Source organism: Dendropsophus ebraccatus, chromosome 13 (assembly GCF_027789765.1).
Source record: "Dendropsophus ebraccatus isolate aDenEbr1 chromosome 13, aDenEbr1.pat, whole genome shotgun sequence".
Taxonomy (NCBI): Eukaryota; Metazoa; Chordata; class Amphibia; order Anura; family Hylidae; genus Dendropsophus; species Dendropsophus ebraccatus.
Window position 1 is genome coordinate 12,990,970 of NC_091466.1, and position 24,993 is coordinate 13,015,962.

Consider the following 24,993-nt stretch of genomic DNA (forward strand, 5'->3'; position numbering starts at 1 on the left):
CCCAAAATGACCCAGTGGACCAGGCCAAATTTTATGAATTTGACCTGTTTCACTTAATTCATTAATAACTTCGGGATGCTTTTACATATCCTAATGATTTAGAGATTATTTTGTCGTGACATATTCTACTTTATATTACTGGTAAATTTGAGTGGATCTTTATAGCGAATCCTTATGAAAAATAAAAAAAATATTGTGAAAAATTTCATTTTATGAACTTTGAAAATAGAAAAAGGAAAATAGCTATATCACATAAATTAGATACTAAATAACATTAGCAATATGTTTACTTTATGTTGCCAGCATTTTTTAAACTTAATTTCAATTTATTAAGACGATAGAAAACTTAAAACATAGCAACAATTTTCCAAATTTTTTTAGACAAAAAAAGTTGGTCTAGCCTTGAATTTTTCATTTTCACAAGGGGTTAAAAAAGAAAAAATCTCTAAACATGTAGAGCAATTCCCCACAAGTACAGAAATAGCCCACATGTGGATGTTAAATACCAAGCGGACGCAAGGAAAGCCTTCAAAGGGAAGAAGCGCCATTTGGATTTTGAAAGCTCTGTTTGGCCAGATTGGAGGTCAGAGGGCATGTTGAGTTTACAAAGCCCCCGTGCTGCCAAAAAAGGAGAACCCCCCCACAACTGGCCCCATTATGGAAATTACACCCCTCAAGGAATGTAACAAGGGGTTTAGTGAGCATATGGACCCCACTGGTGGCAGCACCCAATGCATCTGTGATGAGCACCATCCAGTGAGTCTACTTCAACAATCTGTTCTCCTTTAAATCCTTTACCTCCAGCAATAAGGTATTTTTTTTCCCCTCAATCTGCCCCACTCTCATTCCAATGCTCCAATGCTGTAGTTTCAGGCATGGATGGAGAGTGGGGCAGGCTTAAGCTGTGCAGGGCGGGTCCACACATCCGGCTTCCTCTTCCTATCTACTATTAGATAGACACTGCCCATGTGATCAGCAACGGGAAACTGGCAGCACAGATATTTTCCCTTTAAGGAAATTACCTCCTTCTCGCCATCAAAGTTTTCCAATGTGTACTTACCCTGCCTAATTTTTTTGTTGATTTAATTTTTTATGTTGTTAACAAATTTGTCATTTCCTCCAGAGCTTTTCTCTACTCCAATAATGAGGGTGACCCCACATTCAGTACTGGAGGGGGGCCGCATGACCTTGACATGTGACACAAGCCTTAGCCGGTCCAGAAGCACTACAGAACTGCAGTATACCTTCTACAAAGATGGGAAGAAGGTTCAGGGACCCAGTTCATCTAAGCAATATGAACTTCAGTTGGCTCATCTGAATGATTCTGCAACCTACAACTGTGAGGTTTCTGCAAGAGACAATACTAAGAAGAAATTAAGTCAAGAGGAGTATATACAAATCCAAGGTGAGTTTCCTTAATTTTTTTCTGATCCCCAATATCCTCCCCAATCCACTTAGGAGGAATCTAATCCAATTACTTTACTGTTCTGTTCTGTACCATCAACATCTTCATATCTTAAGGTCCACATACACCATATATCCTCATTTATTCTATGTAATAACTTCCCCACAATATCAAGTCAACTGGCTAAATGAGTTAAAGGAAAAGTCCAGCAATTTCTAAAATGTGGCAGCCAGCAGCAGGGGGAATTTACTGTACCTTTCCCTGTGCCCCTGGTGAGGGGTGGGACTGGCCTCAGGACCCCCACTAGAAGGGGGTCTTAATGCTCAGCGTCTCGCCCCAGCCACTGAGTGGCAAGTCCATCGGCCGTGTACGCGCTGGAGATCCCAGAGCCCAGCAGGGGTCCCGAGGCCGATTCTGCAACTCACAACAGGCACGGCGGGGAGAGGCAAGTTCTTACTTTCAATTGCCCCCCCTGCCGGCTGCCGAATTTATAGATTGACTGACTTTTTTAAGTCAACAAGTGGGATGTTCTACTGCACAGTAGTAGGGTTATTAATTGTTTCTGGAAAAGTAATGATTCTTCTTTCTGTTCCACCTATGTGACTGCTATACCTCCATCCACAACACATAACAAAAGAATGACCCATCAGGACCTGTCACTACCCCCTATAAACTATGTGTAGCCCAATCTCTCAAAGATGCCACACCAGGCCCTGGTAGGGAAGTAGTTAGTTCTGTCGTGTTCTTATGGACAATCGGGCCTATTGTATAGCCTGCAGTACTTAGGCCAACATGCTTGATGGTCTAAATCTTTCACTAATATGTACTCTATTACGCCTACACCTGGCCTCGTTTTGCACACAGTGTTTTTAAAACCATTATTTTCTCCAGAGATTTTCTCAGTGCCACAAATACAGGTGGATCCTTACCCGGTAGTAGAAGGAGGTCCCATGACCCTGACATGTGACACGAGTCTACGCTCATACATAAGGACTAAAGATCTGCAGTATACCTTCTACAGAGACTGGAGGACGGTTCAGGGACCCAGTTCATCTAGAGAATATAAAGTGCAGAGCACTGACCTGGAAGATTCTGGGAATTATAAGTGTGAGATTTCTACAACAAATGGGGTAAGGAAGCAAAGTCAGGAGAAGCACATCACGGTCCAAGGTGAGTTCAGATATCAACCTTCTCCAACAATATGTCCAGGGGCGTAGCTAGGATTCATGGGGCCCCATAGCAAGAAAAAAAAACTGTATCCCCACCCTACGCACAATGCAGAGCACCTTGATGTGGACAAAAAATGTAATCTCTTGTGGCTGCCTGCAGCTATAAAAGTGACTGGTAGAGCAGAGAGCCAATGGCTGCTTGTTCTGTCAGTCCACTCTTTTTAACAATAAGGGGATATTAGGAGCCTTATGGCTAAATACATAGATGCAGTAGCAGATTACCGTCTACATAACCCCATATATACTGCAGTCTGTAAGTGACCCAATATTCTTTTACATGCTGTAATACACAAAAAAAAAAAAAGAGTTAAAAAGCACAAGACAAGGAGATCTTTGCTTTACTGTTCCTGCACTGATGACCCCTGACCTCTGCATAGAACTTACACATTTTCCTACTTAATTGCAGCAGCCGGAAAACAGAGGTTAGGGGTTATCAGAGCAGTGAAGCAGAGTTCTCCTTGTCTTGTGCTTTTTATCCTCCAGTGTTTTTGTACGTTTTGATTGAAAAATATGCTCAGCCTGGTGAAAAACATAGAACAACATATGCTTACCTTCCTCGCTCCCCCCACTGCTATACCTGAGTTCAGGGTAACTGCAAATACCCAAAAAATAGATAATAGAAAAAGAAATTATAATTATAGATGATACCATGATGTAATCTGAGCCCATGTCTCCAGTGCTATCACTTGTGTTTTATTAACTGGCACTTGTAGGTTGCTGTTGCATTTGTTTTTGTCTGTATATTAGCCACAGCAGCATGCAACCTGCATAGTGGGACTGGTGGTATTGGAGTGCTCAGACCATCTCCTGTGGGTGTTATAAACAGAGTTTAGTTGGATCCTTTATGTCCAGTTTTGTAGGCTTAGTATTAGCGTAGTGTTAGGAACCATCTCTCTGAGGTCACCTTAACATGGTGAGATGGTACACTCTTTTTGATTAAATGGGTTGCTAAGAACCTCATTTAAAAAAAAAATCTTTAGAACAGTTTTTAATACCATGAGGGGAAGGGGGGGGGGTACATATGATAATTCCTAGCACTTGCAGGTTGCTGCTGCATTTTTCTGTTTTTGTCATAAGTTATTGATCCCACCAGGTCTCACTGCTGATACTCGCTAGGGTCAAGAGATATAATTGGGGAGAGAGCATGGCATCCCACCTGCTTTTACCGTCAAAGTAGTCTCATAGATTTCCATTGAAAGACAGTATCAGAGGTACAACCAGGGAATATATGTGTCGGCTGCATTGGTCTCTCCCTTGCTTTATCTCCTGATCAGAGCAGGTATCAGCAGCGACTGATACCACACGGTTGGACTATCCCATGCTGTCCTCAGTCCTCCTACAAAACATAAGCATTTCAGTCTTTGCCAGATGAATCGCCATTGGCTGCACCACCATCAAATGAGGTTGGCCATTCACTGAGTGTAGCTAGTGGCTTAGGAATCACTTGCCTCCAGCAATAGAATCTAACGTTCTTATTGGCCCTCCGGGCCCCTCTATAGCCTCTGCTGCTTATGCTAACATGCTTGGTAGCCTGATATATTTACTCACATTCACACCATTACAATTTTACAATTAAGAAAAATCTACCTCAATGTTATCAAGAACTTTCTGATTTCTTCTAGAGCTTTTCCGTACACCAAGAATGAAGGTGGATCCACATCTGGTTGTAGAAGGAGATCCCATGACCCTGACATGTAATGCACATCTAAACCAATATGGAAAGACTACAGTACTGCGGTATACCTTCTACAAAGATGGGAGGCAGGCCCAGGGACCCAATTTATCTAAACGTTATACAGTTCAGCATGTAAAGCAGGGAGATTCTGGGTATTATAAGTGTGAGGTTTCCACAACAAATGGTGTGAAGAAGCTCAGCAGAGAACAATATATCCTAGTACAAGGTAAGGGGAAAACCATCACCCATCTCTTTCGACTATTTCTCATACAGTATCTTTGTTCATGGTAAAATTGGGTATGGTATAAATGCAAGTTTACATTTTTTTGCATTCATAGAGGCATGGAGCTAGTTTCATTGGAAAAAAGAGTGGACGCCATACATGTCTTCTCCTAGCTTAATCAGAACAGGTCTGTAGACTCAGACCGATCAAAATTTTGACACGTCTTTATGACATGTCAAAAGTTTTTGTAATGAGAGTGACACTTTAAACAAACTGCAGTAAAATAGCTAAACAATTGTAGGAGTTTAGCTGTTTTAGAGAGGTTCAGCTTGTTCGCTCATCAATACTTAACTGTCCGCGATCACTCTGTGTCCCCCACTGATCGCAGCCGCCTCAACTTCCTGACTGAGTCGAGAGTGATCAATCACTCAACCAATCACTGGCGGCGACGCTGTCCAGTCACAGTCAGTAAGGGATTGGCTGAGCGAGCACTTTTGTCTGGGGAGGGACAACCCACTAAGCCAATCACTGACGGACTAAGCCCTCTTGTCATCTATGTTCTTCTCCTATTACTCTCCTTTAACCTCTACTCTGTTGGCTCCTTATTGGCTCAATATTTTTGGTGAATTCTAATTTAACCTAAAATGACCAAATTCATTTTTTTCTTTACTTTTTTTAACTTTCCCTTTCAGAGCTCTTCTTTCACCCGAACATCATTATAAAGTCAAACCCAGTGGTAGAGGGTGATCACATGATCTTGACGTGTAACACAATCCTCAATTCACAAAGACCAACTACAGATCTGAAGTTTGTTTTCTACAGAGACGGAGAAAAAGTCCAGGAATATAATTCATCTAATACATATGAAATCCAGTCTGTTCAGGTTGTGAATTCTGGAGATTATTCCTGTGAAGTTTCGGCAGCCAATACTGTAAAGAAAGGCAGTCAGAAGAAATATATGAACATTCAAGGTAAATACAAACCCCAACATAGACTAGATAATGCAGAAGAAACTTCACGTAAACTCCACAGTTGCAGATGTTACCATGGTCAAATCGGAACCCATGTCCCCAGTGTCATCTGTTATAGTTTCTATGAAAAACAGTAACACCCCTGTCCCAAGGTTGTAAGTGGAATTACAGTCAGGTAAGCCTCAGCTTCGACTCCAACTCCTGAATTTTATCAGGGTCCAACTCCAACTCCAGCTCCTTCACAAATGACCAGTTAGACACCAGGGCATGGCCTAGAGTGTCTGTTCCCCAGGTCTGTGACACCTCTCCTTTTTTTTCCCCATCTTCTTCTTCATTAGGAATACCCCCTGGAAGAATTACTGTTCATCACTTGTCTAAACAGTGCACATGTGCCATAGTCATAAATAGAAATCCTGCCTGGGGGCTTTCCTAATGATGCGGGTGGGGATCAAAAAAGGAGAGGTGTTTCAGACCTGGGGCACAGACACTCTCGGCCACACCAGTATAAAACAGTGCTGTAGATTGAAAGATAATTTTTTTGTTCTAACCAAGGCACCGGACACATTTTAAAAGACACGACCGGTAAGGATTTACTCTCATGAAATGAATGGTACTAGTGGTTTGGTGGGGTGGGGTGGTGGATTCAAATTCGCTTTAACATTTTACGAATAAACATTACTAGATATAAGGCATTTATTTGGTTAACAGAATGTTCTTTAACTATACTTTTCTATGCCCACATGTGATCTAGCCACTTTATGGTTGGTTCTTCTATAACCTCAGGCTATGAGATTTGACACTGTAGTAGTCTACTGCGCATGCTTGATGGTAACCTGATCCTAAATATATCCATGTCCAGGTAACTGGTATATTGAAACTAAGTGAAACCATAATGTGACTATTAGAGATGAGCGAACCGGGTTCGGGCCGAACCCGAACGATCGGCATATGATTAGTGGCAGCTGCTGAAGTTAGATAAAGCTCTGAGGCTGTCTGGAAAACATGGATACAGCCAATGACTACTTCCATGATTTCCACATAGCCTTAGGGCTTTATCTAAGTTCAGCAGCCACCGCTAATCAAATGCCGAAAGTTCGGGTTCGGATGGACTCGGACATGCTCGAGGTTCGCTCATCTCTAGTGACTATACATTAAATTTCTTCATATAGAATACTTGCAGTATATTCACCTCTCAGAATCCTCCCACTTCACCAATTCTTCTAACTTGTATGTTCTTTCACATTGTATTTCATGTAAATGCAAAAAAGGGGACATTGATGGTTCAAAACCGTGTTGTGTGTTGAACCCAAAAGCTGTTCTACTGAATTCTCATGGATACCAGTTATAGGTCTCTGTGGGTTTTTTTTTCTCTATTTCTATTTACTGTGTTTGCAGCGAGCCGGGGTAATGGGAAGAGAGTGAGGGGAGTGAGGAGAGGATGATGGTGTTGGTAGTCTCTCCTGGTAGCGTGGCGCTGAGCTCCTCTGTGAGGGGATGCACTGAGGGCTGCAGGGGGAGAGTGTGCTATACCTGCAGGATGGCTGGAACTTTGTCACGGTCATAGGTGGGCACGAGGGCTTCTGCAGGTACAGGGGGACTCTCTGGCGCTTCCCTGGTATCACTCTCTCTCTACTGTGGCTGCTGCAGCGGTTTCTGTAGGGGGGCTGCACCCGTGTGTAAGGTGGTCGGTGGTGTGGACCTGTAGTTCCCCCGGGGCCAACCCCAAAACACTGCTGCCTGGTAATATGGCCCTTGATGGTGGTGTGGTGCAGGTGGACCAGACAACAGGGAGACAAGGAGGGAGGCAGTGTAACAACAACTCCTTTACTGTAAGACTTGCAGGTGTTATACAGTCCTTTAGCATACAGCGGTGACTACTGGCGGCTTTGACTGAGCTACTGTGCTTGTGAGAGCCTGGTGGTGTGAAGAGAGACGACCTGCCTTAGGTCCTGGTCTGCCAGTACGTGTGGGACGCTGGTGAGCACTGTGATCCTGTGGACTTCTCCCAATGGTGCTTGAGTCTGCTTCTCCCCTCCCTGTCTGCCAGGGAGCTTCCTGCAAAGTTACTGGGCCGGGCCTTAGGCCACAACTTTCGGGTCCCAGAGGATCCAGGGGTCCTAGTCAATCCTACCCCCCGAATGTCAGGAAGATGGGTGCCGAGGCTAAGTTAACTCGGCTCCCCTTACAGCCAAGTCTCTCCACTGGGTGTCTGTCTTTAGGATTCCCACTGACTGTATATGTGCTGGCCCTTTCCTGAGGGGGCACCTGACAAACTGTCTCTCAGGGTCTCTCTTTCTCTCACCTCCAGCTCTTTGTTCTCTTGCTGCTCTGTGTAAGATCTTTCTCCTTGTTCCCCTCAGCAGCTTCTCTCTCTGTGGTGATCTCCTGAGGTGATGTTATCCCCTCTACAGCTGGTCACTTGTCTCCTGTCTCTTGTCTCAGCTTGTCTCTCTTGTCTCACTTGTCTCAGCTAAGCTCTGCAACAGCCAGCCTTATATAGGGGGCCTATCTGCATAACCACACCCCCTTCTAGCAACTTCCAAGCTTACCACACTACCTAGAGCAGTTCCCACTAAGGTCAGTAGATGGCGCTGTTGTGTAGTGTGCAGTGTAAGCATGTAACCCATCTCTGCCTGCCAGTTACTGGTATAGAGAAATACACAGAATAGTTGCACATAAAACATGTTAAATATATAATAACACTTGTTGACAGATGCCATCCTCAGCCCAGCCACAGGAACCATGTTCTGGTATACTACATAATTCCCCCTCTAAAAATAAGCCGGCCTCGGCGACGGGCTGGGGCGAGGATGAAAGCTGGAAACACAAATAATAGGCACCATACCTGTATAAAAGTGTAAAAGTTTGGTTAGGCACATAGGCAAATATAGTGCAAACAATTTTGTAAACATAGTGGGCTCCTGCCCAACAGGGAACTCTTAAAGTCTCTCTATTGGCACTTAGCACAGCGTCCATATTAGAGTGGTTCTTTAGACAAGCAATACACATGGCTGCAATAACAGTGTAATAGTGCAAACAAACTCTTTGGCACATGACCTGGGTAGCGTCCATTAGAGTCTCTGAGTTAAAGTGGAACACTGGAGTGGGCAGTCCATGGCATATGTGTGTCTTTTTAACACACTAAACCCCAACAAAAACATAACCCCCCCAAAACAAGAGCACTTTAATGCAAAACTTTGGAATGACCACATTACATGGTTTAAGAACCAGGCACTTCACGTGAATGTTGCAGCACACAAAAAACTTTATAAAAGCATACTTCAGATCATGGCAGATGCCAGGCACATAGCACTTAAACGTTGCAATAAACAGTTAACTCCTTGTAGTAGTCCCTGAGGTGAACTTGGGCATTCCTGCCAACAATAGGTCAAACAGTACCTCAGACGAACTCAGCGCTGCTGCAACTTGTAGAGAGCCAAGATGGCGGCTCTGCCCTTAGCGCTGGATAAGGGTGGTCGCTCTTCACCTGGTGGGAGTGGCGGAAACGCTGGTAGCTGTGCTGCTGCTACTCCTGATGGTGTGGGGATGGAGGACTCGGCCGAGACCCCTGCAGGCACTGCTTTCTCCTCTCCGGTGGATGTGCTGGGACCACTGAGCACCTTCACTCCTGGCGCTAAGTGCATATGCCAGGTGGCGTTCGCCTCCACAATGGTGGTGGTGGCGACGTCCCGGACACCCGGAGGGCTTGTGGACCAGGTTGCGGTGGTCACAGGCTGTGCAACCACCAGGGTGGCCTCTGTGGGTGCAGTTGGTACCTCTAGGGTGACGGTGGGTACCGCTGGAGCTGTGACAGTGGGGACCGGATCAGGCGGAGCCGCTTCTGCAGCTATTGCTGGGGCTGAAGGGGGAGAAGGCGCTGGTTCAGCCATTTTGGAGCTGGGAGCACTCTCAGCAGAGCCCGGGGGCGGTAACGGCAACAGACAAAGGCCCTCTGGGGTCTCACGGAGGGCTACGGAGGGTCTGTGCGGGTCTTCTGACCAGTCCTCATCCAAACCGCTATAAGGTGGGGGCGGTACCCTGGTGACACCCGCTGCCCACCACCCTCGGGGTCCCAGCATGGGGGTAAACTCCACCTGTTCTCCTGGGAACAGGGAGTGCAAGTATTCCGGCAGGTCAGGGCGTTTCACCGAAGCCCGGTTTACAAAATACCACTTGGGCCCGTGGTTGTCCTCAATAAACCCATACCCCCGGTCCCGGCTGAACTCACGGACAGTCCCTTGCAGCCGTAAGGGGCGTGCGTCCTTCTCAGTGGGCTCCTTCAGCCTCTGGCGGATCTCCCGCTCTCGGTCCACTCTCTCTTGGTAGAACTGCCGATACTTTTGGTCGGTGTCGGTGCTTGGCCGCTGTCGGGGCTGGGTCCCCTGGACTGTGTTGGCTTCCCGGATCTCAGTGAGGATCTGCTGCAGGCAGCCTTCGTCCCCAAGGCACCATTTGGGGATCACGGATTCCTCCGGGCTCGGTGGCCGACCGTCCATCAACCGGGGTTGTATCGCGGCCCCTTCTTCCCAGGGGATGACGGGAACTTGGCACTGTGGAGCCTCTAGCGCCCCTGCCTCATTTGAGTCTGTTGTCTCGAGCGTTGCATCCGGAGGCATACTAATGCAGACCTGCTCCGAGGAGTGTGGGGCAGGCTGCGGCTCAGGCATGCCGTCCGGGTTGGCGGACATGGCGGATGCGGGAACTCCGGTCTCGGGTTGCTGCTTGCTCGCCATGCTGCTCGCTACTGAACCCCCTCCTCTTCCGGGCGGTCCAGGCTCCGCCCACTTCCTGTGTGGGACAAAGGCGCTCTTTTTCCTATGGGGCTCGGACTCACCCAAGATGGCGGCACACAGTGGACTCCGGAAGCGCTGTCTGTGCAGACCTCTAGGAGACTTGGCGGGCGACCGTTGCTGTTGTGGTGCTGCGTAGCTGCTCTGAGGTGAGGCAGGACTTACTCTTTCCCGCGCTTCAGCGGAGCTGTAGTTAACCCCTTGAGGGGCGGTGCACTGCGGCTGTGACGCACCAAACAAATCCTTCTTCTTTAGGACAGTGGCAAAGTCTCTGAGAGCACAGTAAAAGTGGCACAGTGAAACAAACATGGTGGCTTGTAAAGTCTCTTTCAATAAAGCAAAGTCCATGCTGTACATCTGTAAATCCACACACAGGGATATGGGTTCCATCTTCCCCCTCTTTTAAGCAAAGTTTCTCTCAGGCGAAACAGTTCAGTAAAACAGTAGCAGACACACTTTAGCAGTCTTTTCTCACAAGCAGCATACAGTTAAAGTCTCTGTGGATACAGGGTTCCCCCTCTTTTGCGGTTAGCACACACTTGAGGGCAGTTTTCTCACAGCTGAGGTGTTGGTACTTTGTGACAGGCACACAGCCTATCCTGTTCGTGACGCCAAAAGAGAACTTGCAGCGAGCCGGGGTAATGGGAAGAGAGTGAGGGGAGTGAGGAGAGGATGATGGTGTTGGTAGTCTCTCCTGGTAGCGTGGCGCTGAGCTCCTCTGTGAGGGGATGCACTGAGGGCTGCAGGGGGAGAGTGTGCTATACCTGCAGGATGGCTGGAACTTTGTCACGGTCATAGGTGGGCACGAGGGCTTCTGCAGGTACAGGGGGACTCTCTGGCGCTTCCCTGGTATCACTCTCTCTCTACTGTGGCTGCTGCAGCGGTTTCTGTAGGGGGGCTGCACCCGTGTGTAAGGTGGTCGGTGGTGTGGACCTGTAGTTCCCCCGGGGCCAACCCCAAAACACTGCTGCCTGGTAATATGGCCCTTGATGGTGGTGTGGTGCAGGTGGACCAGACAACAGGGAGACAAGGAGGGAGGCAGTGTAACAACAACTCCTTTACTGTAAGACTTGCAGGTGTTATACAGTCCTTTAGCATACAGCGGTGACTACTGGCGGCTTTGACTGAGCTACTGTGCTTGTGAGAGCCTGGTGGTGTGAAGAGAGACGACCTGCCTTAGGTCCTGGTCTGCCAGTACGTGTGGGACGCTGGTGAGCACTGTGATCCTGTGGACTTCTCCCAATGGTGCTTGAGTCTGCTTCTCCCCTCCCTGTCTGCCAGGGAGCTTCCTGCAAAGTTACTGGGCCGGGCCTTAGGCCACAACTTTCGGGTCCCAGAGGATCCAGGGGTCCTAGTCAATCCTACCCCCCGAATGTCAGGAAGATGGGTGCCGAGGCTAAGTTAACTCGGCTCCCTCCTACAGCCAAGTCTCTCCACTGGGTGTCTGTCTTTAGGATTCCCACTGACTGTATATGTGCTGGCCCTTTCCTGAGGGGGCACCTGACAAACTGTCTCTCAGGGTCTCTCTTTCTCTCACCTCCAGCTCTTTGTTCTCTTGCTGCTCTGTGTAAGATCTTTCTCCTTGTTCCCCTCAGCAGCTTCTCTCTCTGTGGTGATCTCCTGAGGTGATGTTATCCCCTCTACAGCTGGTCACTTGTCTCCTGTCTCTTGTCTCAGCTTGTCTCTCTTGTCTCACTTGTCTCAGCTAAGCTCTGCAACAGCCAGCCTTATATAGGGGGCCTATCTGCATAACCACACCCCCTTCTAGCAACTTCCAAGCTTACCACACTACCTAGAGCAGTTCCCACTAAGGTCAGTAGATGGCGCTGTTGTGTAGTGTGCAGTGTAAGCATGTAACCCATCTCTGCCTGCCAGTTACTGGTATAGAGAAATACACAGAATAGTTGCACATAAAACATGTTAAATATATAATAACACTTGTTGACAGATGCCATCCTCAGCCCAGCCACAGGAACCATGTTCTGGTATACTACATGTTATTTTACTGGACCTAAAGATTCTACCTAACGTTATTACTAATGTTCTGCTTTCCTCTAGAGCTTTTCGCTATTCCACAAATGAAGGTGGAGCCAGATCCGGTAGTAGAAGGAGATAATATGACCCTGACCTGTAACGTAACTCTAAGCCCATACAGAGCGACTACAGAACTGCAGTATACCTTCTACAGAGACGGGAGGACGGATCAGGAACCCGGCTCATCTACAGAATATAAAGTGCAGCCTGTAAAGCCGAGAGATTCCGGGAATTATAAGTGTGAGGTTTCTACAACAAATGGTGTGAAGAAGCTCAGTCAGGAGCAACACATCGCGGTCCAAGGTGAGATCAGATGCCAAGCATCTCCCTCAATATCTTCCCTCTAGTAAAACAAATATGGCTTTGGTTTGGTTGGTTTTTCTTTGGTTTCCACATTGCATAGTTGTGTGGTCCTGCCTTAGGGACTACGCCAGTGAAAAAAAGGCTTTCAAATCAACTGGTGGTTATACAGATTTGTAATTTACTTCTATTACAAAATCTCAAATTTTCCAGTAATTCTCAGCTGCTGTATATCCTGCAGGAAGTGGTGTATATTCTTTCCAGTCTGACACAGTGCTCTCTGCTGCCACCTCTGTGCATGTTAGGAACTGTCCAGAGCAGCAGCAAATCCTCATAGAGAACCTCTCCTGACTGGAAATAATACACCACTTCCTGCAGGACATACAGCAGCTGATAAATTCTGTATGACTTGAGATTTGTTAATAGAAGTAAAGCTTTCTAGCACCAACTGATTATTATTATTATTTTTTTTTTTTTTTTTTTTTTACTATAGTTCTCCCAGCAATCGAACAGGATCTTATTTCCTACCAAAGATGTTTCATTATAATAGGGTCAATCAGGCTTCTGTTGTTTTTAAAGCAAGAACAGCATGGAGCCCAGACAGAAAGAGCACAACATATATGGATAGACATCATGGGGGAGATCTATCAAACATGGTGTAAAGTAGAATAGTCTCAGTTGCTCCTAGCAACCAATCAGATTCCACCTTTCATTCCTCACAGATTATTTTATAAATGATAGGTGGAATCTGATTGGTTGCTAGGGGCAACAAAGATAAATCTACTTTACACCAATTTGATAAATCTCTCCTATTGTCTTCCATGTTCTTCTCCGACTTCTTCACCTTCATTGGCTCCTTACTATTGGCTTTAGTTTCCCTATGAATTCTGGTTTACCCTAAAAAGTCTACATTGATTTTTGACACATTTCCCTTTCAGAGCTCTTCACTGATCCAAAGATTAACATAAACCAAAACCTTATGGCCTTGACGTGTAACACAAGTGTCAATTCACACAGACCGGCTACAGATCTACAGTTTGCTTTCTACAGAGACGGAGAGAAGGAATCCGATTCCTCTGATACATACGAGATTCCGGCTGCTCAGTCTCAGAATTCTGGAAATTATTCCTGTAAAGTTTCAGGAGCCGACACTGTGAGGAAAGTCAGTCAGATGAAATTTATCAACGTTCAAGGTAAAGTTTCAAATCGTTAAAATATTTTGTTTTATAGTACCGTACAATGAGTCACTAAAAAAATCTGAATCACTTGGATAAGTTAAAGCATCACAAAGTTTTAACCACTTAAAGTGATACAGGTCAGATTTCTAACACTGTCTTTGTCCTTAAAGGGCAACTATCAGCAGGTAAAACAAATTAAACCTGCTAATAGTCCCTTATAGAGCCGGGGATGCTGAGGATGAAGGTATGTCTCTTTGCTCCATGGTCTGGTGAGATTGTTAGGAGCACTGCCCATCCCCATAGCGCCGATCAGCCGATCTCCTTTCTAATGGGCCGGCTGGATCGACGCTATTTGGGTAGCTGTGCTCCTAACGGTCTTACTAGACCATAGACTACTAACTGCACAGGAACTGCGCCAAGGAGGAAGGCAAGAGACATAGCTTCTTCCTCGGCTTCTCCGTAGGGACATATCAGCAGGTTACATTCATCTAACCTTCTGATAGTTCCCCTTTTAAAGGGCCATTCCTTTCTGGGCATACTTTCTCCTATCCACTGACCAATAGGGATCTGACGGCACCAATGAAGAGAATAGTGGCACAAATCTCTCAAGAATGAATGGTGCGGCCACATGTGTGCATCCAGTTCTCCTTCCGTTGTTTTATGGGGCTGACGAATATTCCAAAGCGATGAACTTAAAAATATTCAGTGAAGCCAAAAAGAAAAAATAGCGCCTGGTCTCTACAGAAGCTTCCTTTAAAGAGGTTGTCCAGGCTTAGAAAAACATGTCCGTTTTCTTCTAGAAACAGCACCTCTCCTGTCCTCAGTTTTGGTGTAGGTTCTGCAGCTCATTTCCATTGAAGTGAATGGAGCTAAACTGTGATACTACACACAACCTGAGGACATGGGGTGATGCTGGTTCAGTAAGAGAGTAGCTGTTTTTTTTTTTTTATAATCCTGGATAACCCCTTTAAAAGGTTAAATGGAAAGTTGTCCACTAACAACAAGTTCAATTTTAGATGTCTTTGTATAAAGTTTGATGAAGATCATCTGGCTCATTGTTCGGCCTCCACCACTTAGGTCACCATGCTTGTAGCCTGAGACATTCACTGATATGCACTCTGTTACAATCTAACTACAGTAAGTTACAGTACTTTACCTAGAAAACATACCCAAATCAAAGATTTATATGATATAATGTAAGATAATTGAATAGATTGGCCATTTTCCTTCCTTGTTCCTTTCCAGAGATGGTGCCTCATCCACTATTAACCATAAAGCCAGAGCCGGTGCGAGAGGGGGATCATATGGTCTTGACGTGTGACACAAGTCTCAGTTCCTATAGATCCAATACAGATCTGAAGTTTGCTTTCTACAGAGATGGAGAGAAGGTCCAGGACTTTGGGTCATTGAATACATATGAAATCCAGTCTGTTCAGCCTAAGGATTCTGGAGATTATTTTTGTGAAGTTTTATTGACCAATACTATGAAGATAGAAAGTCTGATACAATTGATTCAAGTTCTTGGTGAGTTCTAATGCTATGTTACTATGTTAATGTAGATTTAGCTAAGGTAAACTTACCAAATTTCGATAGTTGCAGATGTTGCCATGGCCAAGTTTTAAATAGTCTCCCGAGTACCATCAATGACCATCATATCAATGGTGATGTGTAAGCTCCGAGCTCCACCAATGTCCGAAGAGAGTGGTTGACTCAACTCATTGCCTTAGGCCTATATTACATGTACTGATGCCTAGCCCGATAGTCCGGCTAAACAAGCACCGATCTGCTTACAGAGCCTATTACATTGCTCGACTATTGGTCAGTAATTGGCCGAGAGGTCCGTCACTTCAGAGACTGGCTCAGAAGTTCCAGCAGGTTGAAAGACAACGAACAGCTGATGATTGTTTTTTCGGCTGATCGTTTTCTTTATTAGATGGAGTGATAATCTGCTGAATGTGGACCAACCCATTCAGTTTGTCTTCGCATCATGTTTGATCATTTGTACCAGCAAAGATATAAAGTATAGTAAAGAGAGAGCACTTTTTACCTTACGTAGAAGTTTAAATGGAACTATCAGCAGGTTAGACTAATCTTGGGCAGGAGACACCAAGGATGAAGGTTTGTGTCTTACCTTCATCCTTTGTGCTGTTCTGGTACAATTAGTTTGCTCATTAGTCCAGTAAGACCGTTAGGAACACTGGGGCACCTGTTAGGAGCACTGCCTGCCCCCATAGCGCGGATCCGTCCCCCGGCCAGCCTACCCCTTTCTAACGATAATCAAGGGAGTAGGCCGCCCAGGGTGGCCCAGATTGTCTATATGGGGGCAGGCAGTGCTCCTAAGGGTCTTGCTGGACCATTGAGCAAACGACTTACTGCACTGGAACGGCGCCGAGGTGGAAGGTAAAACAAAGTCGGTCTGACTTTTAAGTGTCATCATGTCCAGAAAACCTCCTAAATAAAGCTATACAAAACCCTACAAATAAAGATCATTGCACGTTAGGCGGGGTTTACACTGCGTTTTTGCAGTCCGTTTAATGTATCCTTTTTTAAATTGTTACTTTTAATGCACACAGAACCCCATTTTTGTGTACGCTAAAAAAACTGGGGGGGGGGGGGAAGCATCCGTTTTGATCCCTCTTTTCTTTATAATGGAAGTGAATGGGAAAAGAGATTGAAATGGATAGCACTCAATTGCACCCTTTTTTTATTTTTTTACGTTAAATAGACTGCAAAAACTCAGTGTGAATGCAGCCTCACTGACTAGAGCGAATACACATAAGAAAGGGTCAAATTAAGGGGGGGGGGGTCTGATTTTTCCTTCAAACTCTTCCGCATGGCTACTGAAATTCCTATGGCCATTTCCGAATATTGGTATTTATTGGAGGATGATATTGCATGTAAGTAAACTTTTTGTTACTTTCAGACGTAGTACTGGTCTAAGAGATTTATTCCTCAATAGTAGGTTCAAATGTAAACCCCAAGGGAACCAGACATGGTTACACAATGATTTAAAAGGAAACCACAAATGTGGTAATTGGTGTAACCATAAGTGTACTTCTCTAATGCTGAATGGTGTCACAATACAAATAAAACCTCTGCATTAGAATCGGAGAACTATTACTCTATTAGATCAGGTATAGGAGCCACCAGGTTCAGTCCTACACCAGCCCTACACCAGTCCTACAGCAGGGCATTGTAACAAACAGATGGATCCTATGGAAAGGAGCCCAGGGCCCTGATGGTCTCAGGGACAATGTAGATATCGGCCTCTTTGTATTATTTTACTGTTTTGTACAGTTTTTTTTTTTTTTTATAAATTGTTTATTTTCAAGATTTTTTTTATGAAAAGAAAAAACAGATACAGTATACGGCTAGGTTCACACTATGTAACTGTGCGGCTGTATTTGCGGTTGTAATTGTGCGGCGGTATTTTTGGTGGTTCATGCGTACGCTGGAAAGTATAGGATATGCGGCTGCACAGTGCACACTATGTATGAATCTACGGCCCTATCGTAAACGGACCCGTAAAAAATGAACAAGACCATTGTTTGCGGCTGGAAATGCGGCCGTGGATTGACAGGCGCTCCGTACGGAGTACTTTAAAAATAGCTGGCAATGATGCCGAATGCCGATGCCTCTAATAGTTAATATATTAAATTAATAAAACACATTTTCTTTGTAATAAAGTCCCTTTCGTTGGTCAATAATTTAATTCTAACGAATCCATCATTGTGCAATTAAATATACTGTTAAAATAAATAGATATATAAATAAATGTATATTTATATATATATTTATTTTTTGACAGTATATTTAATTGCACAATGATGGATTTGTTAGAATTAAATTATTGAACAACGAAACTGAATTTATTTCCTCGAAAATGTGTTTTATTAATTAAATATTAATTAGTACAGGAAGCTCCATAAGCCGTTAATTCATGTTGCCGGTAATAGAGCTTTCTGTACTAATCAACACTTTATTTTAATGAAAACATCAAATGTTTCTTCTAATTATGTTATCACAATAGCATTATTAGAAGAAACATTTAGAATTATATGTGCGCTCAGCTGATTGGCTGATCGGCTGAGCGCACATATAAAGAGCCAGTCCGCAACACAGTGACTTCATTGTGCTGCGGACCAGCGAAGAAACAACATCGGGGTGAGTATAGAGCTCTCCCCACCCCCTCCCCAGCACTGCACCCCTCCCAGCAAGGAAGGGGGGGTCAGTTAACCCCTTCCTTGCTGGGATGGGTGCAGTCTGACATCAGTCTGGCCCCCAAGGGGTTAAGGGGGATGCAAGACATCCTCCCTTAACCCCTTGGGGGCCAGACTGTAAGCAGCGATCTGTAAAGATGCTGCATACTGTAAGGAGCACAACACCGCTCACAATGATGGGTGTTGTGCTCCTGTTTGTGTGTTTTTTGTGTGTTTCTCCCTTTTTGTTTTTCAGATATCGGTATCCTGTGGATTACGTCGGATTCCGTGGACTACGTCGATAACCAGCGTTTTTTTAATGTTTTTTTTTAATAAAATGGTCAATGAGGGGTGTGGGGGTGTTTTTATTTGAATAAAAAAAAAATTTAACTTGTGTCTTGTCTTTATTTCTTTACTTTATAGACTTAGTAGTGGAAGCCGTCTAATAGACGGAATCCATTACTAAGTTGGGGCCTAGTGTTAGCCGGTATAAAATGGCTAACACTAACCCCCCATTATTACCCCAGTACCCAATGCCACCAGGGGTACTGGGAAGAGCCGGGTGCCGGCTGGTTATAAAAATAGGGGGGACCCTACGCGTTTTTTTTAAATAAATAAATAATTTAAAAAAAACGCATAGGGTCCCCCCTATTTTTATAACCAGCCGGGTTAAAAACCAAACGACAGCAGCCTGGTAACACCAGGGTGGGAAGAGCCATTGGTTTAGGCCCTCCCCAGCCTAAATCTTACCAGCCTGCTGCCGCCCGGTCCAGCGCTCCGGGACCACTGGCACCCGGCTCTTCCCAGTACCCCTGGTGGCATTGGGTACTGGGGTAATAATAGGGGGTTAGTGTTAGCCATTTTATACCGGCTAACACTAGGCCCCAACTTAGTAATGGATTCCGTCTATTAGACGGCTTCCACTACTAAGTATATAAAGTAAAGAAATAAAGACAAGACACAAGTTAAAAAAAATTTTTATTCAAATAAAAACACCCCCACACCCCTCATTGACCATTTTATAAAAAAAATAAATAAAAAAACGCTGCTCATCGACGTAGTCCACGGAATCCGTTGGAATCCCCAGGATACCGATATCTGAAAAACAAAAAGGGAGAAACACACAAAAAACACACAAACAGGAGCACAACACCCATCATTGTGAGCGGTGTTGTGCACCTTACAGTATGCAGCATCTTTACAGATCGCTGCTTACAGTCTGGCCCCCAAGGGGTTAAGGGAGGATGTATTGCATCCGCATGTCTATTTTTTCCCACGGCCGTAGTTTCATCCGCACATTTACAGCCGCATAAAAAATACAGCTGCACAGTTACATAGTGTGAACCTAGCCCAAAACATGGAAGAAGTACATTAAACTTAGCATTTGAGTCCTGAGCGTAAGTCTCTGCTTGCGGCATAATAGGACTCCAGCATTCTCAATGGACGATTATGCCGGGACAAAGTAGATGACATTCCACTTCCTATGACGCATAAAAGAATGGCAAGAATACGGAAGTATCAGATCGATCATCATCCAGTAAAAAGACCATAACTCAAGGCAGGGCCTACCCAAACCAAGTCAGGACCAAACATTAGGTCCATCTACTAATAAAGCTTTAACCCAGAACTAATACACACATATTAGAAATCAAACAAAAGGGGGGAAAGACCAAGACAAGACCAGAAAGACCTATCAGGGGGTAGAGCTAGGACAGGTTGGAGAGGTGTTTAGTCATGTTCGGAACATCTCGTAGTAGGTGTCCCACTGGGCCATAGTTTCGTAAATTTTTCCACTCTATTCTCATTAGAGGCTGACAGATATTCAAGTCTGCATATATCCTGTATCCTGTTTATAAGTTCCATTGCTGAGGGAATGAGGGTTTGTTTCCAGTATTTTGCTAACAATATTTTTAGGGGGCACATTCATAAGATATACCATCGGGTCTAGATGTAGTTCACGATGGAATATCATCGATATCGATTCTTGTATACCTCTCCAATAAGGTCTCAAAAAGGTACAATCCCAAAAAATATGCGGTAGGGTGCCCTCTCGTGAGAGACATCGCCAGCATAGAGGCGAAACAGTTGGGTACATCCGGTGAAGAACATCCGGGGTATGGTACCAATGAAGGAGTATTTTATATTGGTTTTCCTTATAAGAAATACAGGAGAAAGATTTAGCGGCTTGGGCCCATATCACCCGCCATAGGCCCATAGGAATAGGCCTCAGGAAGTAGTCCTCCCATTTTCTCATATAGGAATGGTAAGACGAAGAGTCTAGCACCGGGGTATTAATAAGTATATAGAGTATATAGCGGTAATAAGACCGTTGGTGGAGGGAGATCCCTTACACAGGAGTTCAAATGCAGTAGGTTTAGGAAAAGGCCTGTTGTGGGTAGTTTCAGAGGCAAAATATGAGACCTGTTCATGGTAGGCCGCTGCCCGAAGGGGCAGATCAAAACGCTCTCTAAGGGTCGAAAGGGCAGGACTTGCCTCTTTAGGGGGCATACTATGTCTGCAAATTGGAACAACTTACAGGTTCGCCATGGTGAAATTGTGGTGCGGTCACAACTGTTCTGCAGCAAATTAATGATGTTTTTAATTTTTATTTCCTACATAAATTTGCTTGTATATATCAGTGATTAGACTGTTACCTATCTCCCTGCTGGCATCTGCTGAAGGTGTCCCACACCATTACCTGTGTGTGTTTGCACATTAAATTGAGGAATCGGCTTAATCTTTAAAGGGTGAGAGCAGCCGCTGTCTCTTTATCCACTGTTGTCCTTTACTGAACACCTGTTACATGCCACAGCAATGCCAACCATATTCTTTGTTCTCCTGGTGCATTGTATTTTTGGAGATATGTTGGAAGTAATTAGTTTATATGGCCACTAGGTGTCAGCAGTACTCTTTGTAGTAGAAGATATTGTGAATAAACTCCTACAAATGGAAACAGTCTGGATTATATCAGGTGTAATCAGGTATTTGCAGAGGGAGGAGTCTCTACAGGGCATACAGAACTGCCCTCACTTTATGACTGGTACAGCTGCAGTGTCCCAGAGCCTAATGTATTCCTATGCTCAGGGATAGAAGGTTGTAGTTTACACTCCCACCACTTGGTGTCACTGTCCCCTATGACACTACTTAACACAGCTGAAGGAGGTTTACAAAAGGGTTAACTGTAGATGTGTATTTTCTCATGTATTCTAATGTCTATGCCACTGATCTTAAGCTGCCTGAGGACCAATCCCTGAGCTGGATGTCCCACAGTGTAACTCCTTCTATATTCCTGTTTCCTATCACAGCGCAGCTGCTTAGTCTCCAGATATCTTCCTGCCCAATCAGATAGCTCCATGAGGGTATATAATATGAAGTAGAGCTAGTTGAGGCATGTTATTCTAGTACAGTATTGTCAGAGAGTGTATATAAGAGAGTTCCTGCTGAGCAGTATTTTCCAGGGCCTGGCCTGGGGGCCAGAACCTATTTGTGGGACTATTTCTATGAAGGACTTTCTTTATTTCCTAAAGTGATATCCCACTCAAAGATAACTTTTGATATGCTGTGATGAGGTGTAGTGACCTGCACCACACCAATACTATGTAGCACTAAGCAGGAAAAGTCTCTGGTTAGTCTTAGTAAAGATCTGTCAGTGGAGTGAAGACTGCTGTGCGGGGGTGCAGACTACAGAGCTGGAAGCTTACATATGTGTGGAGAAGAAACACGTAGTAGCACTCACCCGTAGTAATCCGCTGGCGTCTTTATTTATGTCCATGAGAGCGGGGAGGTAGTAGGTGCAGACGTGTCCTGGGCTCTCCTGCTCTCATGGACATAAATAAAGATGCCAGCTGATTACTACGGGTGAGTGCTACTACGTGTTTCTTCTCCACACGTAACTTTTGATATGTTACTGCCCATAATATCTACTCAGTCTCCTTCCCCCAGTTCTGAGCTGCTGCTTTCTGCTGAAAACACAAAAATCTGTGTGTGAGCTTTTCTCTCTACCCCCCTCCTCCCCCCTCTCTTCTGAGACGGCTGATGTAAACAAGTCCCTGGCTGGCCGTACCTGCAACTTTGAAGCTTCTTTGTAATGCTGAGAGGGTTACTGACAGTGAGTTCATCAGCAACTTGACCTCAAAATAACCCTCCCAGCATAAGAAAAAAGCTACAATGTGCAGATAAAGCCTGCCAGAGACTTGTTTACATCAGACACCTCAAAAGGGAGGGGGGAGGTGAGCGGGACAGAGAGAAAAGCTCAAACAGAGATTTTTGTATCTTCAGCAGAAAGCAGCAGAACTGGGGTAAGGAGACTGAATAGATAATAACAAGTATAGAGAGAATTGTTAGTCTCACCATGGGCAGCAACATATCAAAACTAATGTTTGAGAAGAATACCCCTCTACCCTAGAGTTGTAAGTGGCTGTCAGGCTAGAGTTGTAAGCGGTCAGGCAGATGTAGGCTGGGAAAATGGGGAACCCTGTCCACATTGGCTGGTTATTGTCTTCTATACCCTGATAACTGAGACATGTGAAAACATCAGCAGTTATGTAAAAGGAAATAAAGCAAAGAAATCTGCAACAATGTGCTAGTTCACCTTAGGGGTCTACCCAACAACTAGCTTTATCCACTAGGTGGACCCTACATTCCTAAAAAACTGTGTCAATTAGTGCCCACGGACAGCAATAGGCGGGTGATCATGCCCATAAATGTAGGCACCGTTCAAGCCCCCACATTTGAGTACCTAAGGGTCTGGATAGGGCTCACTACACTCTCCACCCTGCAGGCAGTCTACTGTCACCACTGCTACTCACTAAAGTCAGTAAACTATTCAGAGACTATATCAAAGTATTATCTGCCAAGGTGAAGGTGAAGTAACTAAAATTATAATTTAAGTATATTCACAAGTACTTCAAGCATCCAGCTCATCACAAGGGATGCCAGTCAGCAAAGTATTATCTATATTACTGCACCTTATTGAAGAGGGACTGTTATTCTGTACTGTGCCTTTAAGGAGATTTCTACAGTAAAGTTCACACCTGGTTAAGTCTATTTGCTGGACTCTGTGGCTCCTCACACTACCCTTACACTACACCTGTACAACCTTTAATGGGCACGTGTCAGTACGTCCAGGAGTGGGTACATACCCCATATATCTTGCCCACCTAAACACCACCTGGCTAAATAACACAATCTAACACTTCCCATTATCCATACAACTATGCAAACAAGGTTCTTGGCTCTTTGTAACCCTGGCATCACTCACACTTAACCTCTATTCCCCAGCCTCTTATGCCCCTATTCCACCGGTCGTTAAGAGGAGCAAACGAGCGCTCTCAGCGCTCGTTTGCTCCTCGTTCCTCGTTCCCCGCTATTCAACGCGGCTGCAGCGAGCGGGTGAGTGCGGGAGGGGCGGCGGGGAGCTGCGGGGGGGGCTGCTCAGAGGATCGCTGATTGTCCGGGCAGCCCATAGGATACAGCAGCATCTGCTGCCGATGCTCCTATTCAACGGAGTGATGGCAGCAGATCGTTGCTGTATCAGTCGCTTGTTTTTCAACATGTTGAAAAACAAGCGACTGCAACGATCAGCTGACATGAACGATGTCGGCACTCTATTCCACAGGACGATTATCGTTCGTAGCGGCCGATATAGGCCGAATAAGAACGACATTCATTCCGTGGAATAGGGCCTTTAGTACAGGTCACAGTGTACAATACAGTCTAGACAAAAAGGTGTCAAGTCCCCCTCTAAATGTCTTAGCATGTAATGGGATTGTCTACCACTGGGTGGCAGTATTTCCATGACAAATTGACACAGGACGCACTAAGGCATATATTGTACATATCTTTTACCAGGCTTCTTCTGATATGCACTTTGGGTTAGTGGTTGCCATAGACTTTTTCTTTTTTTACCTTACAACATTTATGACTTATAATTAGAGATGAGCGAACCGGGTTCGCGTTCGAGTCCATCCAAACCCGAACTATCGTCATTTGACTAGCGGGGGCTGCTGAACTTGGATAAAGCTCTATGGTTGTCTGGAAAACATGGATACAGCCAATGACTATATCCATGATTTCCACATAGCCTTAGGGCTTTATCCAAGTTCAGCAGCCACCGCTAATCAAATGCCGATAGTTCGGGTTCGGATGGACTCGAACCCGAACTCGGTTCGCTCATCTCTACTTATAATCTCTTGAAGTTTTATATACTTTTCTACAATACCCTGTGGTGATCTCCTGTTGTTTTTTCAGGATATCAAGCTGGATAAACCTTCTAATGAAGACTAGAACTTACTCCTCTAAACAGGTCAACATACTGGACTTTCCTCCTAAATACCAGAGTTCTACATTGCTTTCACTTACATCAATATCTGATAAGAGGAAAAAGAGGCATTTTTCTCTGATAAGGATTATTATAAAGCTTTATATATTCATTTGTGCAACTGATTTATGCAAAGTTTATAGAAAATATAATGCTAAATTAATAATAATTCTGCTTACAATAAAGATTTCATCCTATATGTTCAGTATACTAATAAATGACCAAGTTCTGGCATATCTTGTTTTACATCAATATCTGATGAGAGGAAAAAGAGGCATTTTTCTCTTATAAGGATTATTAAAAAGCTTTATATATTTATTTGTGCAACTAATTTATGCAAAGTTTATAGAAAGTATAATCATAAATTAAGTACCAGTGTAACCGAATAAAGTAAGTTTAGCCCTGGATTATTCTGCTTACAATTAAGATTTTATCCTTCATATTAGGCATACTAATAAATGACCAAGTTCTGGCATATCTTGTTTTCTTATTTAAAAACATTGTCCTTTAAACCTTGCCATTGAGCCTGCTATTCCTTCACCACCTAATCCTTCAATGGAGAACTGGGGAGAAGCCCAGCCCATGCCCCTGATGATGATATACATACAGTAGCGGTTTTTGGCACCAAGCACCCCAAGCGATCGCTTGGGGCCCCCAACATCCAGGGGGC

General features: G+C 44.7%; 1 protein-coding gene across 1 annotated transcript; it reads left to right on the forward strand.

Moving 5' to 3' along the window:
• The first annotated feature begins 489 nt into the window (after positions 1-489).
• On the forward strand, positions 490-24,593 carry LOC138770427 (Fc receptor-like protein 2). The gene is made up of 9 exons (XM_069949531.1): positions 490-583; positions 1,124-1,405; positions 2,297-2,575; positions 4,257-4,535; positions 5,225-5,503; positions 12,352-12,630; positions 13,566-13,820; positions 15,051-15,329; positions 24,254-24,593. The coding sequence occupies exons 1-9, from the start codon at positions 490-492 to the stop codon at positions 24,268-24,270; spliced, it is 2,043 nt and encodes a 680-aa protein (XP_069805632.1). The 3' UTR covers positions 24,271-24,593.
• Positions 24,594-24,993: the final 400 nt, after the last annotated feature.

What these genes read in the sequence shown, in the direction of transcription:
- LOC138770427 (XM_069949531.1), top strand. Translation starts at nt 490, where the DNA reads ATGTGGATGTTAAATACCAAGCGGACGCAAGGAAAGCCTTCAAAGGGA. An exon ending in TCTGTTTGGCCAGATTGGAG is followed by an intron (nt 584 to 1,123) that starts GTCAGAGGGCAT and finishes CATTTCCTCCAG; the next exon opens with AGCTTTTCTCTACTCCAATA. An exon ending in GAAATATATGAACATTCAAG is followed by an intron (nt 5,504 to 12,351) that starts GTAAATACAAAC and finishes GCTTTCCTCTAG; the next exon opens with AGCTTTTCGCTATTCCACAA.